At 39.0% G+C, this 14,479-nt stretch overlaps 1 protein-coding gene across 1 annotated transcript in view; it reads right to left on the bottom strand.

The window, feature by feature from the left end:
• The window catches only part of PTCD2 (pentatricopeptide repeat domain 2), a 31,596-nt gene that overhangs the window by 15,295 nt on the left and 1,822 nt on the right, over window positions 1-14,479 (bottom strand). The window contains exons 3-7 of the mRNA XM_008691312.2: window positions 11,272-11,401; window positions 6,550-6,667; window positions 3,823-3,901; window positions 3,274-3,365; window positions 646-759 (exon numbers count right to left, since the gene is read on the bottom strand). Of these exons, the coding sequence (XP_008689534.1) occupies window positions 646-759; window positions 3,274-3,365; window positions 3,823-3,901; window positions 6,550-6,667; window positions 11,272-11,401 (533 nt within the window). The remainder of the gene's footprint in view (window positions 1-645; window positions 760-3,273; window positions 3,366-3,822; window positions 3,902-6,549; window positions 6,668-11,271; window positions 11,402-14,479) is intronic.

Here is a 14,479-nt window from a genome sequence, read left to right on the forward strand (position 1 = left end):
ATTTTCTTAAGCCTTGGAATAGGACCTCTTGGGAAGGGCTCTTCAAGGAGGGTATTGCAGCTCTAACTGTCCTTTACTGCTTGTGACAGCAGGTAGGTCCTCTCTTCTCTCTCTGACCTCAGCTGCCTCCATTTCTTTGTCCAGAGACGGGGGAGGCGAAAAGATCACTGAAACCTCTTCCAAATAAAAGTATTTGGGTTGAACTAAGAAATGTAAGATGACCCCACTTAAACAATGAGCTGACCCAGGATTCCTCATTCACCTGAGGTAAATTTCACTTTGGAGAGGATTAAGTTAAACTGCTCTGAAAACATTACACAGTAAACCAATCATTTGAAATTTTCACTAGAATTACTTGAGAAATTTCTCTCAGAGTAGAGCTTCTCTCACCGAGGCTCCACAGAATCTCGGCCAGACCCTTCTAAGCAGCAATGCATGGTAGGTCCTCAACTGTAAACAAAAACATCCTTTGGAGGCACAGGTATGCACGTAGGTTGCCATGGCACCAAAGGCATTGGTCTTTTTATGGGAAATTTTCCTTACAATACAGACAGAAGGAAAAAATAAATAAATAAAAACAAGAACAAATGAAAGCAGTCAAGTCTTCCCACTCTCGGTTCACTAATATGCACCCCAAAGCCTTACCTGATTCAGAGCTAATGCCACAGCAAAACAGGATGCTCTCCTGGAGAGGACTTCTCCTTTGATCAGGGCTTCTTCTCTTAATGTAGTACAGATTTTCAAAGATTCAGGGCTATTCTGCCAGGAGACAGGATTGCTCAGTAAATAAATGTCATACACCTTTAAGTTTAAATAATAGGATTAATAGTGCTCAGTATTTCAGATTTCCTTTTTTAAGAATTTCCCAGAGCCTATCTCAAGCCACTTAACAGATTAAGCCCCATATAGAGACTATTTCCAAACAGACCTAATTATCTACACATTAGCAGTTCAAATCTACATTAACTTCATTTGTAAAGCCTTTTGTCCATTTTCTGAATTGGGGCCTTTTTACCACAGGTCTCTTTGTATCTGGGAAGACTGGTTTCTAGACATAAGTACCATAATGTAAAAGTGTAAAATCTCAGTTTGTTACTATATTAAATAATAGTGTAAAGCTCAGCAACACTGAAAAGTTTTCCTGAGGGGATTTCCAATCTGAAAATATCCATGTAAGTCAAATACTTGAAAAAGTGAACACTTATATAAATGTATGCCATGAAAGAATCCCATGAAAATAGAAACAAATCCAAGAACATGAATGACACACAAACCAGCAGACAGCAATGGTAAAACTGAATCTGCTTCCTTTGTACACAATATAGGTGGATAAGGTTTATGAGAACAGTACTAGCTTTGCATCTATGTCTATCTGTCATGACATGATTCACAACTCAAAACCTGAAGTAAAAACTGAATTTGATAAGCGAAGGCAGTTCCCAGAATTGACCTGGAATTTGTAAAGGCTGACTAGTTCAATTTTTCAACTCTCATCTCCACTGGGTAAAACAAGTTATTTTTAGACAGAATATAGGGGAGAAATGTCTTCTGGCCTTCCTAAACAGCAGAATTAAATTCTCTCCACTTTATTATATGCTCAGGGAGGCATCTCTAAAAAGGTCAGAAAGCTCAGTATTACAGTGCTCACTAAGCTGATGTTCAAGTGTTGTGTGTTTGGTTGGCCTTCTGTTTCACAGAAAAAGAAAATGGTATGACTGGAAAGGACGATGTAGGGGTGCCTGGGTGGATCAATCGGTTAAGTGTCTGACTTTTGGTTTTGGCTCAGATCATGATGTCAGGGTCGTGAGATCGAGCCGTGTGTCCAGCTCTGCACTCAGAGTGGAGTCTGCTTGTCCCTCTCCCTCCCCTTCTGCCTCCCTGCCCCAGCCACCGCTCACACACACACACACACACACACACACACTCTCTCTCTCTCTCTCTCTCTCAAATAAATAAATAAATAAAACCTTTAAAAAATAAAGAAAGGATTACCTAAAAATCTAGTGATGAGCAAACTAAGACCCTCAGGCCAAGTCTAGCCTATGGCTAAAAATGGTTTTCACACTTTTACAGGTTTGTAAAAACAAAAACAAATTACAATATGTGACAGAGACCATATGTGGTAAACACATATGTGGCCACTAAAGCCTAAAGCATTTACTATTTTACTATTTTATAGTAAAAGTTTGGGGCTCTTAAATTCAACCCTTTCATTTTACAAATAAATTAAGTGACCACTTCAAAGCCAGTTAATGCTGAAGTTGAGACTAGACTCCAAGTTTCTCAATTTCCAGGATGGTTTTCTTTCCACTATAACACTACTGCCTCTCTTGTTTTGGAAAACTGGTATTGCTACACTTTTCAGGGAAAATTTTTTAATGGCCCATGTTCTTCCCCCTTGGCTGGTGTTCCTTCATTTTTGCCATAATAAGGTTCTGTTAAGTTTCCAAAGTTTAAATGACATGAATGTCTGAAGTAATGCATAGAATCTTGGTAGCTGCACTCTACCATTTATCCTTTATTCACTGATTCATTCAACCAATAAGGGAGAAATAGTTTCTAAGTACAAAACACAATCCTGATACAGTAATGACATATAGACTTATAAGTCATTTTTTCTGTCATCAAAGAGTTCATTCTAATGTCACATACATTTACTAAAGATCAATTGTTTACCAGGGACTGTTAGGTGCTGGCATACAAAAATGCCTCAAGCTTAACCTCTAGTAGGGAGGATGAAATGCCCACCTACTGAGAATAGCATCAAGCAGGGTTAAGTGTCACAGAAGTGATACAAACAGAGCACAATTAGAGAAGGTTGGGTGATAGACATTACTTGCACCTTTGAACCACCAAAAAATTTACAGAGAGCAATAAAGTAGCCCCTGAGTTCACCAATGAAGGATGGTCAGATTTCCATGGGAGAGAGCTACAGAGAACACTTGTCTAGTGGAGTCCAGCTTGAGCCAGATAACAAGAGGACTGACTCTACAGCAGAGCTTGAACCCAGCATACTGCTTCTGGTTCTCCCTAACTACACAATTGCCAGAGAAGGGTGAAAGATGATAAAATTGCTTTTCTCATGAGAAAACTGTGTGATGTGGCTAACTTGAGTTTTCTAAAAAAGAACACATTTAAAAATGGAAATATCTGTACCAGATGGAAAAAAAGACTTCAGAGGAACTAAATTTTTCTTTGTAGAGAAAAAAAATAATAAATTCTTTCTCAAACACTACCCACAGAGCTCTAAAAGTTAAGGGAAGACAGTCTTACCAGTCTGTAGCAAATCGCAAAAGCAAGAGCATAGGTATCTTTGTTGAACTTTACATCTTGGTTTTTCATCTCTATCAGTACTTCCAAAGCACCTACCAAAAGTGACAAGTGGGCAGTGTTAAATGCAACCAAATGAGTTCGGAGTCCTTGGCTCTTGATCCCCAGAGTTCTAATCTCTTCAGCACCATCTACTGAAAAGTGTATTCCAGAAGCACAATGAAAGCTATCTGTCAAAGTCATTTATCAATTAGCTACATTGCAAAAAAACCCACAAAAAAACAAACAAAAAAAAACAAGCCATACAGCAAGAACTAATATTTTAAAACCTTTTATACTTTCAAGGTAAGTAAAGTCTGGGTGTTTAGCTTAAGCCATGACATGAGATGCAATAAAGTTGTTTTTCAGACTTAAAAGAATGAAATCTCCATAATTCAGCCACTCATCACTATAAGCATCATTTTTTCATGGTTGGTCCATTGTTTTTCCTAACTGCCAAGCCTATACCAGCAAAGACAGAATTTTTCAGCAAACATAAATTCCAATACTTACTTGAATATTTGCCTTTGATAAATAACATATCCATCAAAATATTGAATGATGTGGAGTCTGAGAAGAAACCTCGTAAATGCTAATAAAAAAAAAACAATATCAGTTTGGTTAAAAGCTGTATTTAGTGAATACTTATTCTTATACTCCATCTTTTCTATCCAAGACTTATTTTTGTGTATACTTTATCCATTTGGTCCCCTGAATTCTCTAATAAATTTCTGATATACCAGGATTTATTTTTTAAAAAATTCAAACGCTGCCCACTCCTTTGTCATGCAATGGGCACACCAAACAAGAGACAAGAGGTATGGCAAGAGTTCTCTGAGTTTCAAAAATACACTGAAGAACACATTCATTAAACATGGTTCTCTTGCTTAGGAGAAAAGAAACAAGCCTGAGAGGGGTGGTTCTAGAACATGGGTGGCAGCATATTAATATAAAATGGCAGCTGTTAAGTATGCTTGAAGACTAAGCAAGGAGAGTCTTACACAGCTATGATCCTCTTTTGCCAAATGAATAAAAAAGAGTAATTCACTTTTTGAAATAATTCACTAAACGTGGCTCTTGACATTCTTTTCTTAACATTTTTAATCTCATGACAATGCAACACATGCTATTGAAATATGTCATTAAATGCCTGCTCAAGTTTGTTCTTATTTTGAGAACCTACCATGCAGACCCTCTTCTAAGGGCTGAAAATAAAGAAATGATGAACAAGACACATAACCCTGCCCTAACTCTAGTGGGGCTTACAGTTCAGTAGAGCTTAAATTCTGGCATGGGAGACAATGAACAAGGATGTAAAACCGGAGAAAAAAGTAAAAATGTAATTTCAAGTTATCAGTAAGGGCTGTGAAGAACAATGAAGCAGGAAAAAGGGACAGAGAAGATGCTAGAAGGTCATCAGAGAAGGCTTTCTGAAAAAAGACCTCAATGAAGTAAAGGAGAGCCTCAATAATGAGAACAGAGACCACTCTAGTCTGAGGACATGGGTATGGCATGTCTTAAAAAGGGTAAGAAGGCCCAGAGTGGAATGAGCAAGGGGGATGGCAGGCAATGAGATACTACCAGGGGCATCTAAGTCGTGATCAGGGGTCTGAATTCTGTTCTAAATGAGATGGGGAGTCCCTAAGGCAGCCCTGTCCACAGTGTATGCCATCTACGTGGGTTCTATATTTTCAAGTAGCTTCATTTAAAAAAGTAAAAATACATGCAACCAGTTTTAATGGTACTTAACCCACTAAATCCAAAATATAATTTCAATACGTAATCAATAAAAAAAATGAATAAAGTACTTCATTTCTTCTTTTTTATACCAAGATTTGAAATGCATCATGTATTTTACCCTTACAGCACATGTGGTTTGAACTAGCCACAGTCTGGGGGCTCCGTAGAGACACACAGCTAGTGGCTACCACACCGGCAGCACCACAGGGCTCTGGGTAGGGGACACACTAAATTAAGAGTGGAAACAGGATTAGGCTTTAGGTCACTGGACTCAAATTCAGTTTATTTTGCTACTCCAGCAAACTTGGTTGTATATGAATATTTCAGACATGAATCTAAGTTTAAAAAAAAACAAAAAACAAAGTAGAATTGCATTTTCTTTCTTTTTGTTTTTTATCATTATACTCATGGCTATCATTACAGTAGAATTTTCATTTTCCTTTAATTACAACACGATTATTGAATAGTCAAACAATACAAAAATGTATACAGTAAAAAGTGAGAATTTCCTGTACTTCTACCCCCTAAAGATAAGCAGTAGGGGTTTCATTAGATTCTTGCAGATTTTTAATATATACATACCAAAAAGGAAATATGTGTATTTCTTCTTTTAGGAAAAAAACAGGTTCAAACCAATCCATATTGTTGCAAAACTACCTTTTCTCTGCTTACTAATTTTTCTAAACCATGGGTGTCCTTAAAAGAGGGGCAAGCCAAGAGTTAACAGTTCCACCATGCACAGAACACTTTAGATGAAGAGTATAAGACAGAAAGACAACTTAGGAGGGTTCCAAAATACACGAAAGTATCTCAGATGGCCAGCCCTGGCTCCAAAACAAATGTTTCTGATCATGCATGAGTTTATCATGTCTCTAAGACCCATTTTCCTCATCTGTCAAATAGATAGAGTAACAGTATCTGCCTCAGCAGGGTCTGTGGGAAACAAATCAAACAGATATAGTGCTTAAGCACAGTGCTGAGGACACAGCATTCAATAAATAATGACAAAAATAATCATTGTTATCTTTGCTTTAGGAAAAGAAAGTCAGAAGATGTGCAAGTATTCTGAAAACAGAAAAGCACTTTACAATATGGCCATCAATCAGATGTAAAAAATACAATCACAAAGGAGAAGCACATGAGAAGGTTAGGAAAGGCAATTTTAAATTGCAGCCAGCCTTAAACTATCTCCCACTAAAAGCTTCTCAAAAGAGAGGAGGTCAGTATCAGGTCATATACAAAGCAATTTGTACATACAGCTTTTCTGCAGCTGTCCTATACCTCTGTATAAAAAGACGTAGGCCGTTTCATAGCAAGGGCTCCAAGGACACCTTAAAATGCAGGTAAACACTGATTCCTTCAGCCCAGCAGCCTTGCTCTGAAAATCTAACCCAGGAATAATGTGTGTAAGAGAGATGCTTTTGCTAACATCACTAAACACACCCCATGCTCAGCACAAGGAAATCACATTGACAGGGAAAGCAATCAGGAGATGATAACCTGGTCTTTGATGAGTTCCACTGCAGATTCCTCAAGATCCAACTCATAGCACAACCTCATGAAAAGTGGTCCAAATTTATACTCTCTGAAAGTCACATTTCTGCTCTCTGCATGGTACCTGGTAATCAAAATGATTCAATGAGCCAAATGCTGGGATGCAGGGAAAAGGACAGAAAGATTATGGCATATACTCTGCTAGACATTGGAGACACAATAAAGCATGAGCTACTCTCAGTCTGGAGGGAGAAAAATACAGAAATAAGGATAATCAAAGGAATTCTGGAGTGCAGAAGTGTACCAGGCATTTAAATAAACCGGGTTTGTTAGACGCCCACATAATCATGTGAAATAAAAGAATGGAAAAAGGTACAGTCTTCCCCAGCAGATTGTCTTTTATTAACAATCTGCTAGGACTGAGTGTTAGCATACGTCAAGGAATAACAAGGGCCTTGCATCAGCAAGCCCATTGCAATGGCATTGTCTCTGTGTGGACCTCATCTAGCGAGGAACAAATGGAAGCAGTGAAGGGATGCTATGCTCTGTCCCTCTCAAATATGACTTCTTCATATAGGATGGCAAACAACCTACGGATGTACTTTACAATTTAGACCCATCTCTGGTTTTCTCTGCTCAGGCAAAGGCATATATGAGCTAACATCAATTAACAATTAAACAAATTAAACACCATTCTGAAGTTTAGTTTTAGGAAAAGGCTAATTTCAAAGACAGTGACATCTAATATGTGGCTTGAGATTTCTACAAGCAGTCAGTCCACCAGTGAGAACTGCAGAACGAAAATTGCTAGCATAAATTTACTTTCAATAACCAACTCTCTCTGTTTTAGACACCAAGAAGACAATCAGGTGACAAAATAAGTATCTCATGATTACATGTAAACTCATTATGTGACTAAATCACACATACCATGGGGAGAAGCTGACTTGAGAGTCAGAAAACTTTTTACCCTTCTCCTGAAATCACAAAGGAAAGTCACAATAACATTACGGACAGTGTACCCTAAACATACATATTGCCAAACAGAATGACAACATGTACTTTTTTTTCCCTAAGATTTTATTTATTTGACAGAGAGAGCAATCGAGAGAGCATTGAGTGAGAGAGAGCACAAGCAGGGAGAGGCGGGAGGGCAGAAGGAGAGGGAGAAGCAGACACCCCAGTGAGCAGGGAGCCCAACACAGGGCTTGATCCCAGGACGCCGGGATCATTACCTGAGCCACAGGCAGATGCTTAACTTACCAGGCACCTCGAGAATATGTACTCTTCAAGGTATATTTCATAATCAAATTATAGAAGTAACAAAACATATTCACAAGTTATGAATTAAATTATATCAAAACTTCAGTTGTATACCTTAAATACACATGACTCTTAGTTGTCAATTACACCTCAATAATGCTAGAGGGAAAAAAAGAATTAAGTTATTAAAAGGCAACATAGTATAGTGATTAAGGACTTTTAGACTGATTCCGAACTGACAGTTCAAATCCCAGCTCTTTTACTAACTGTATAATGATGAGCAAATTAATTAACCACTCTTTGCCTCAATTTCTTCATCTGTAAGTGGAGATAAAAGTTCAACTCAAAAGAGTTTTTGTCAGGATTAAATGAGATGACATGCCTAGCATACAGAAAACCTCCCTATATGTCAGCTCATAAGAAATGTAAAGTATGCTGTAGAAAACACCTTTAAAAATAAAAATATTCCAAAAATAGCATCGTGAAAAATTTATGCCAGATTAAAAACAAAACAATGCAAAAACAAAAGTTTTCCCAATTTAGAGGACATTTACACTAATAAAAATGCTAGAAATTCACAGAGATAATATATTACCTCTTCTTGACAAGAAATGTTCAAATCAGAGAATCTAAAAATCTCCCTATAAACCACACAATAGCAGGTGGTCAAGACTACAGAGGGATTAAGTTCCTCCTCATTTTTGACTCAATAAAGAGCTAAAGTTCTGGCTCATTACTGTTCTTCCCCAGCAGTGGGGTGCCTGTCTCAGCAAGAGAGAGAACAGGTTGGTTAGGCCATGGACCAGCCATCTTCCATTTTCCAACTCCATAAGTAAAGGGAAGAGACAGCAACTGGGCAGAGTTATCAGCAGTTATCGAATTAGCTTTGGGTAGTAAAAATAGACTGACAGTAAAACAGGCCAGAGGGTCTCAAATGATTCAACTGTGTGAAACAGAAATAGAATTAGGATGTCTAATACCGTGCGACTGTAAATTAGCATAACCCTCCTAGAAAATAATCTGACACTTTGTATCGACAAATTTTAAAAGGTTCCTATCTTCTGATCATCTCCAAACCATAAAGAGTAAGTTTTATGCATAGAGTTGCTCATCATGGCATTATTTATACTGATAAAAAATCAAATAATGCAGACATTCAACAACAGCGGCACAATTAATTAAAACACCTGACATACAACAGAATATCGTAAAGCCATTAAAATATATTCCTAAGTATATCATTTTTTTTAAAAGGTTTTATTTATTTGACAGAGCACAAGCAGGAGTTGCGGCAGGCAGAGGGAGAGGGAGAAGCAGGCTCCCCACTGAGCAGAGAGCCTGACATGGGGCTTGATCCCAGGACTCTGGGATCACGACCCAAGCCAAAGGCAGACGCTTAACCGGCTGAGCCACCCAGGCGCGCCAATTCCTAAGTAGATCATTAACAAGCAAAAACATTTATGCTATAATACTAACTAGAAAACACTATCATTACATATACGATGACTATTAGACATGTGTAAATAGGGGCGCCTGGGTGGCTCAGTCGTTAAGTGTCTGCCTTCGGCTCAGGGCGTGATCCCGGAGTTCTGGGATCGAGCCCCATGTCAGGCTCTTCCGCTGGAAGCCTGCTTCTTCCTCTCCCTTCTCCCACTCCCCCTGCTTGTGTTCCCTCTCTCGCTGGCTGTCTCTCTCTGTCAAATAAATAAATACAATCTTAAAAAAAAAAAGTGTAAATAAACCCTACCAAAACCACACAATCTTTGCACATAAAAATCAGTGAGAAAATGTATAAAAATATCAACAGTGGCTGATCCATTCAGAGGTGGAAGTCTTGCTTCTCCAATGCATGTGGGTTGGCCAGGTAACTTGCCTTGACCAAGAGAATGTGACAGAAGTGAAGCTGTGCCAGTTCTGGGCAGCTTTCAAGGCCTGTAGCTTCTACTTGTGCTGGGTGCTAGTGCAGCCCAGGCTAGACTCATGAATGGTGAGATATTCCAAGGGGAGAGAAGGAAGGGCCACATGGACTCAGGCACCAGAAATATAAGTGAAGCTTCTTGGACCTTCCAGGTCAGCCTAGCCAGCAGCTGACTATGGATGAGCAAGTGTCTTTAGCTGACACCAATAAAGAACTGCCCCACTAACTGGCTTCAATTCTTGACCCACAGTAACAATAGAGAATAGACAGTAATAGGTAATAGAGAAATAATAAATAGCTGTCTTGTTAAGCCATTAAGTTCTGGCGTGCAACAAGAGACAACTGAAATATCAGAATTTATGACATATTTCTTCTACTTTTTTGGTGTTTTTCAAACTTCCAATTAATTTGGTATAATTTTGTGGTTTTTTTCTTTTTATAAATAGCATTAATTTTTTCACATTATAAAACTGATAATGCCCACTATAGACAAGTTTGAGAAATCAAAAAAGTACATATTTAGACAAAAAAAAAATGTGTAATTCCCAAAGAACCACAGTTAACTTTTGGTACATACCCTTCCAGTATTCCATATAGTTCTCTCTATAAACTCCTTGTAGTTCTCTCTATAAATGTACAATATAAATGCAGGTCCGTGTATAGAAATATATGTTTCCCGAATGGTTAAAAAAAGGGGGGTGGGGTCAATGGGGTGACTGGGTGATGGACAATGGGGAGGGTATGTGTTATGGTGGGCGCTGGGTATTATGTAAGACTGATGAATCACAGACCTGTACCCCTGAAATAATACATTATATGTTAATTAAAAAAAAAAGCCATGAACTTAATTTCAGAAATGAAGCCTGTTGATTTCGGTAATGTACTTCCTGAGTAAGCAAAACCTTTGCTGGGTTTCCCAACAGCAGGCTATGATTACCCGAGAGATCCCCTGACATGGGAAACTGACAATGGATCAGAGACAATGGAACATAATAGGCATACGCCAGGAGGAGGGAGCTGAGCCAGGAGTCCACTGAAGTGATCTAAGTGAGATACGATGAGGCCTGAACTAAGACACTGGTAATGAGGACAGAGAAAAGAAAGCTAGAGATGAGAGATACCAGAAGTGGAAGCAGTGGGATTTCTTATCCTGTCAGGGAGGAGAGCAAATGAGATTAGGGGAAAGAGACTCCCCAGTGTCTGTTCTGAGTGGTCAGTGCAACAGAAAATACAACAAAAGAAGCAATTTGTATAAGTTGAACGTGAAGACCTAAGGGACACAGAAGCAGAACTCATCAGGCTGGTGATTTCTTGAGGCATGAATTCTGGTTTTCTATACTCAGTACCTGGCATATAGAAGCAATCAGTAAGTGTCTGATCAATGAATATAAATGGCTGGAGCTCAGTGCAGGCATGCGGTCAAGAGATTTGAAAGTCATCAATGCACAGGTGACAGCTGAAACCATGTTAACTGAGTAAGATTGTTCAGGCAAAAGAACAGAGTGAAGAGAGACCAAAACTGGCAGAATTCTAAAGAAATGCCTCACCTGTAAATGACATTTTTAACCAGTTCCATATCATCACGGGAGTCACACAAATGAAGCAAGGTTTTCAACTCCTCCTTGAAGATGAGTTTGTTCTGAGTCAATTTCTCTTCCATTTTTCTCAGATAGGTTGCTGGAAGAAAGCATGGTATAATGGTCATCACTCAGGCTGACTGGGACTATCAGGAATCTGACCTCAAGAAGAAGGGGAAGCTGGATCCTGGCATACCGCAAAAGGGCACTGAGAGGGGCTCATGACCACGCAGCTCCCGTCACTGGCTAGCCTCCTCTAGAACAGTGTCACAGAAGGTCTATGAAGCAAACTATCTGTGCTATAGGCCGGAGGCCCACTCAAAACTTCCTAACATACAATCTCTGGGGGGTAGGAACACAAAAATATGCAATTTTGATTACCTGGGTGATCCACACATTAAAGTTTAAGAACTAATGTCCCAGAGGCTTACCTCAAAGAACTGTACCTATAGATGACCCATTAAAAAAAAAAATGTAACCAAGATATCCAAACCATCAATTGACAGGGTACCAAGCAGGAAAAATGAAAGGAAAATGTGCACTGAAGGTGGGTTTGCTCCAGTGGTTGACCCACACAATTCAGGAATACTTCACGTCTCTTTCATTTGGCTCAATTCTACCACTCATTTCTCTTGGTCTCCCTACTCAGTTGTTAAAAAGCATGCCACAGTACTACATAATACACAGGGGGTAAAAAACCCACCCCCTAAATAGCAGCAAACACTCTCTGTTACAGAATCATATCAAGGTGATTACACTCTGTTTCCTGTCTTGTATTTGATTGACTATGGAGACAAACACCAAAAGGAAACACTGCTTCTTGGCATTAGGAAGGGACCAGATTCTCAGCAGGATGGGGGGTGAGATGCAAGGGCAGCACCAAAGAAGCAAGTGAGCTGCCAAGAAAAGTCTACAGGTTTTGCTCCGAGACCCAGAGCTTTGAAGGAAGGCTGCTTAAAGGAATGGCACAATACATATTAAAACAAAAGACTGGGAAGCTGAGGCAGACACTGTTCTCAATTTACAAGAAAAGAAGGCTCACTTGGTTTAAGTTAATGCTGTGGACCCTCCAATCTTTATTTGCAGAACCATATCATGGTTAAGGTTTTACAGATGGAAAGACCTGGACTCTGCCACTTGTATGCTATGGAGAGATGCTTGTTTGTCAGACTTGATTCCTCGTGTGTAAAGTGAGGATCATGAGAGCTACCTCATGGGGTATCCTGAGATAATGTATGTTAAACATTTAGCATAGGGCCTAGCATATAGTAACTGCCAGTAAATCATACACATTGTTCTCATTTCTCATTCCGTCACTTGTCAGATTTAAGCAAATTTATTCTATTAACTATTTCTAAATAATTTCTAATATTAAAAATTTTAATGGGATGACTTAACATCTTATACTTTTTAATAACCTTTAAGAACCCAAAATTTCAACACATGCAATTTGCATTTTAAAACAAATAATCAAGATTTAAGTGCTTGTAACACAGGGAAGGCTAAGCTATGGTTCCGGCCCTGAAAGAACTTAGTCTGTTTGAGAAAACAAGATATATTTATACAAAGCTACCTGAAAACAATGATGGAGAGGGTGACATGTGACAAACTATACTCATGATACAGAAAAAAGATACCAGGGTGGCAGAAGCAGACCAGGTCTGGTTGAAGTGGAGAAGTACCAGAGAGAAAGGAAGGGGCTGGGCAGGGTGGGGAGAAACTTAGGAGAGGGGAGCATTCTTGGTATGAGAATCAGCATTAATAATACCACAGAATGGGGCGCGGGAGGAGGTGGTGAGGGGAGAACTGTGACTAGATTAACAGCAAATTATAGTGGATTCCAGAAAGGGTAAGGTCCACTATGGAGGAGCTAGGAAGCCAGGGAGGTGTGTATACAATGTGGTGTATGACAGAGGACCACTGCGAGTTCACAATGAAGAAATGTGGATGGGATTTTATAAATATCAATCTGACCATGGAGTAAATTGACACTCATTACATTAATTGCCTTTCAGAGCATATGTACAACTGTCACAGTCTTAGAATGACTATGACAATTGGATCTAACCAGAAAATGACATGAACCCCTAATTCTGCCAACTTCACAAAGCCCCAAAAGGTAAAGGGGTAAAAAGAAGACTGAGGTCAAATCCAGACTGAGTCTCCCATACAGAAGAAGAACATATTCTCCCTCACTTTTAAAGCTTATCTTCTCATTCCAGAAGTGGTATAATGTAACAACATGATTAATGGAGAGGGAAGGAACGACTGATTTCTGGAGGGCTAGAAGCAATAAGTGTTTATTAGGTGCTCAGAAACATTTGACAGTGAGAGTAAGGAGATTTGAAAAAGTCAGTATGGACAAACTAAACTGTTATTGAAAGAGAAGAGAGTCTTGCTATGTTTACAAAGGAATTTAAAGTTCTGGAAAAAATGTGCAGGAGAGAGGGAATGAATTCCACAAGATTTCCCAGATGATGAAAGGAGTAAGACCTAGGGTGGTGATGTGTTTTCAGTTTTTTGTAATAAAAATATTCAAACATAGCCCAAAACAGAGAGAGAACATTATGTTCTCATGTGTCCATCACTCAGGCTCAACAATGACTAATATTTTGATAATAAAAAAAAATTCTTTCTTCTAGCCTATCGACTTTTTTAGCCGAGGAGAAAAACATGAAAATGCATCACAAGGGGCACCTGGGTGGCTCAGTCAGTTGAGCTTCCAACTCTTTATTTCAGCTAAGGTCATGATCTCAGGGTCATTGGATGAAGCAAGCCCCTTGGCAGGCTCCATGCTCAGCAGGGAGTTCACTTGAGATTCTCTCCTCTCCTTCTGTTCTTCCTTCCCCCTCACCCTCACCCTCTCTCAAATAAATATTTAATTAAAAAAAAAAAAGAAAATGCATCACACATGGGACAGTTTTGTTTCACTATATTTCATTTGTGTATAGATATGTATGTGTATACTGGAGATACTATGTAAAATGTACTTTTTACTCAGAGGTACATGAAAAATGTGAAAGCCAATCATCTTCAGCAGTTCTTCTCAGACTTTACTGGGCATATTAACAGTCTGGGGCTTCAAGTTTGGCATTTCTATGAAACTCCCACTTGCTGACCCTTGATCCTTAGTCTGGGTGGCAAGGATCTAGAGAGGACTGGTTCCAACACTAATTTT

Source organism: Ursus maritimus, unplaced genomic scaffold (assembly GCF_017311325.1).
Source record: "Ursus maritimus isolate PB19 unplaced genomic scaffold, ASM1731132v1 scaffold_5, whole genome shotgun sequence".
Classification (NCBI taxonomy): Eukaryota; Metazoa; Chordata; class Mammalia; order Carnivora; family Ursidae; genus Ursus; species Ursus maritimus.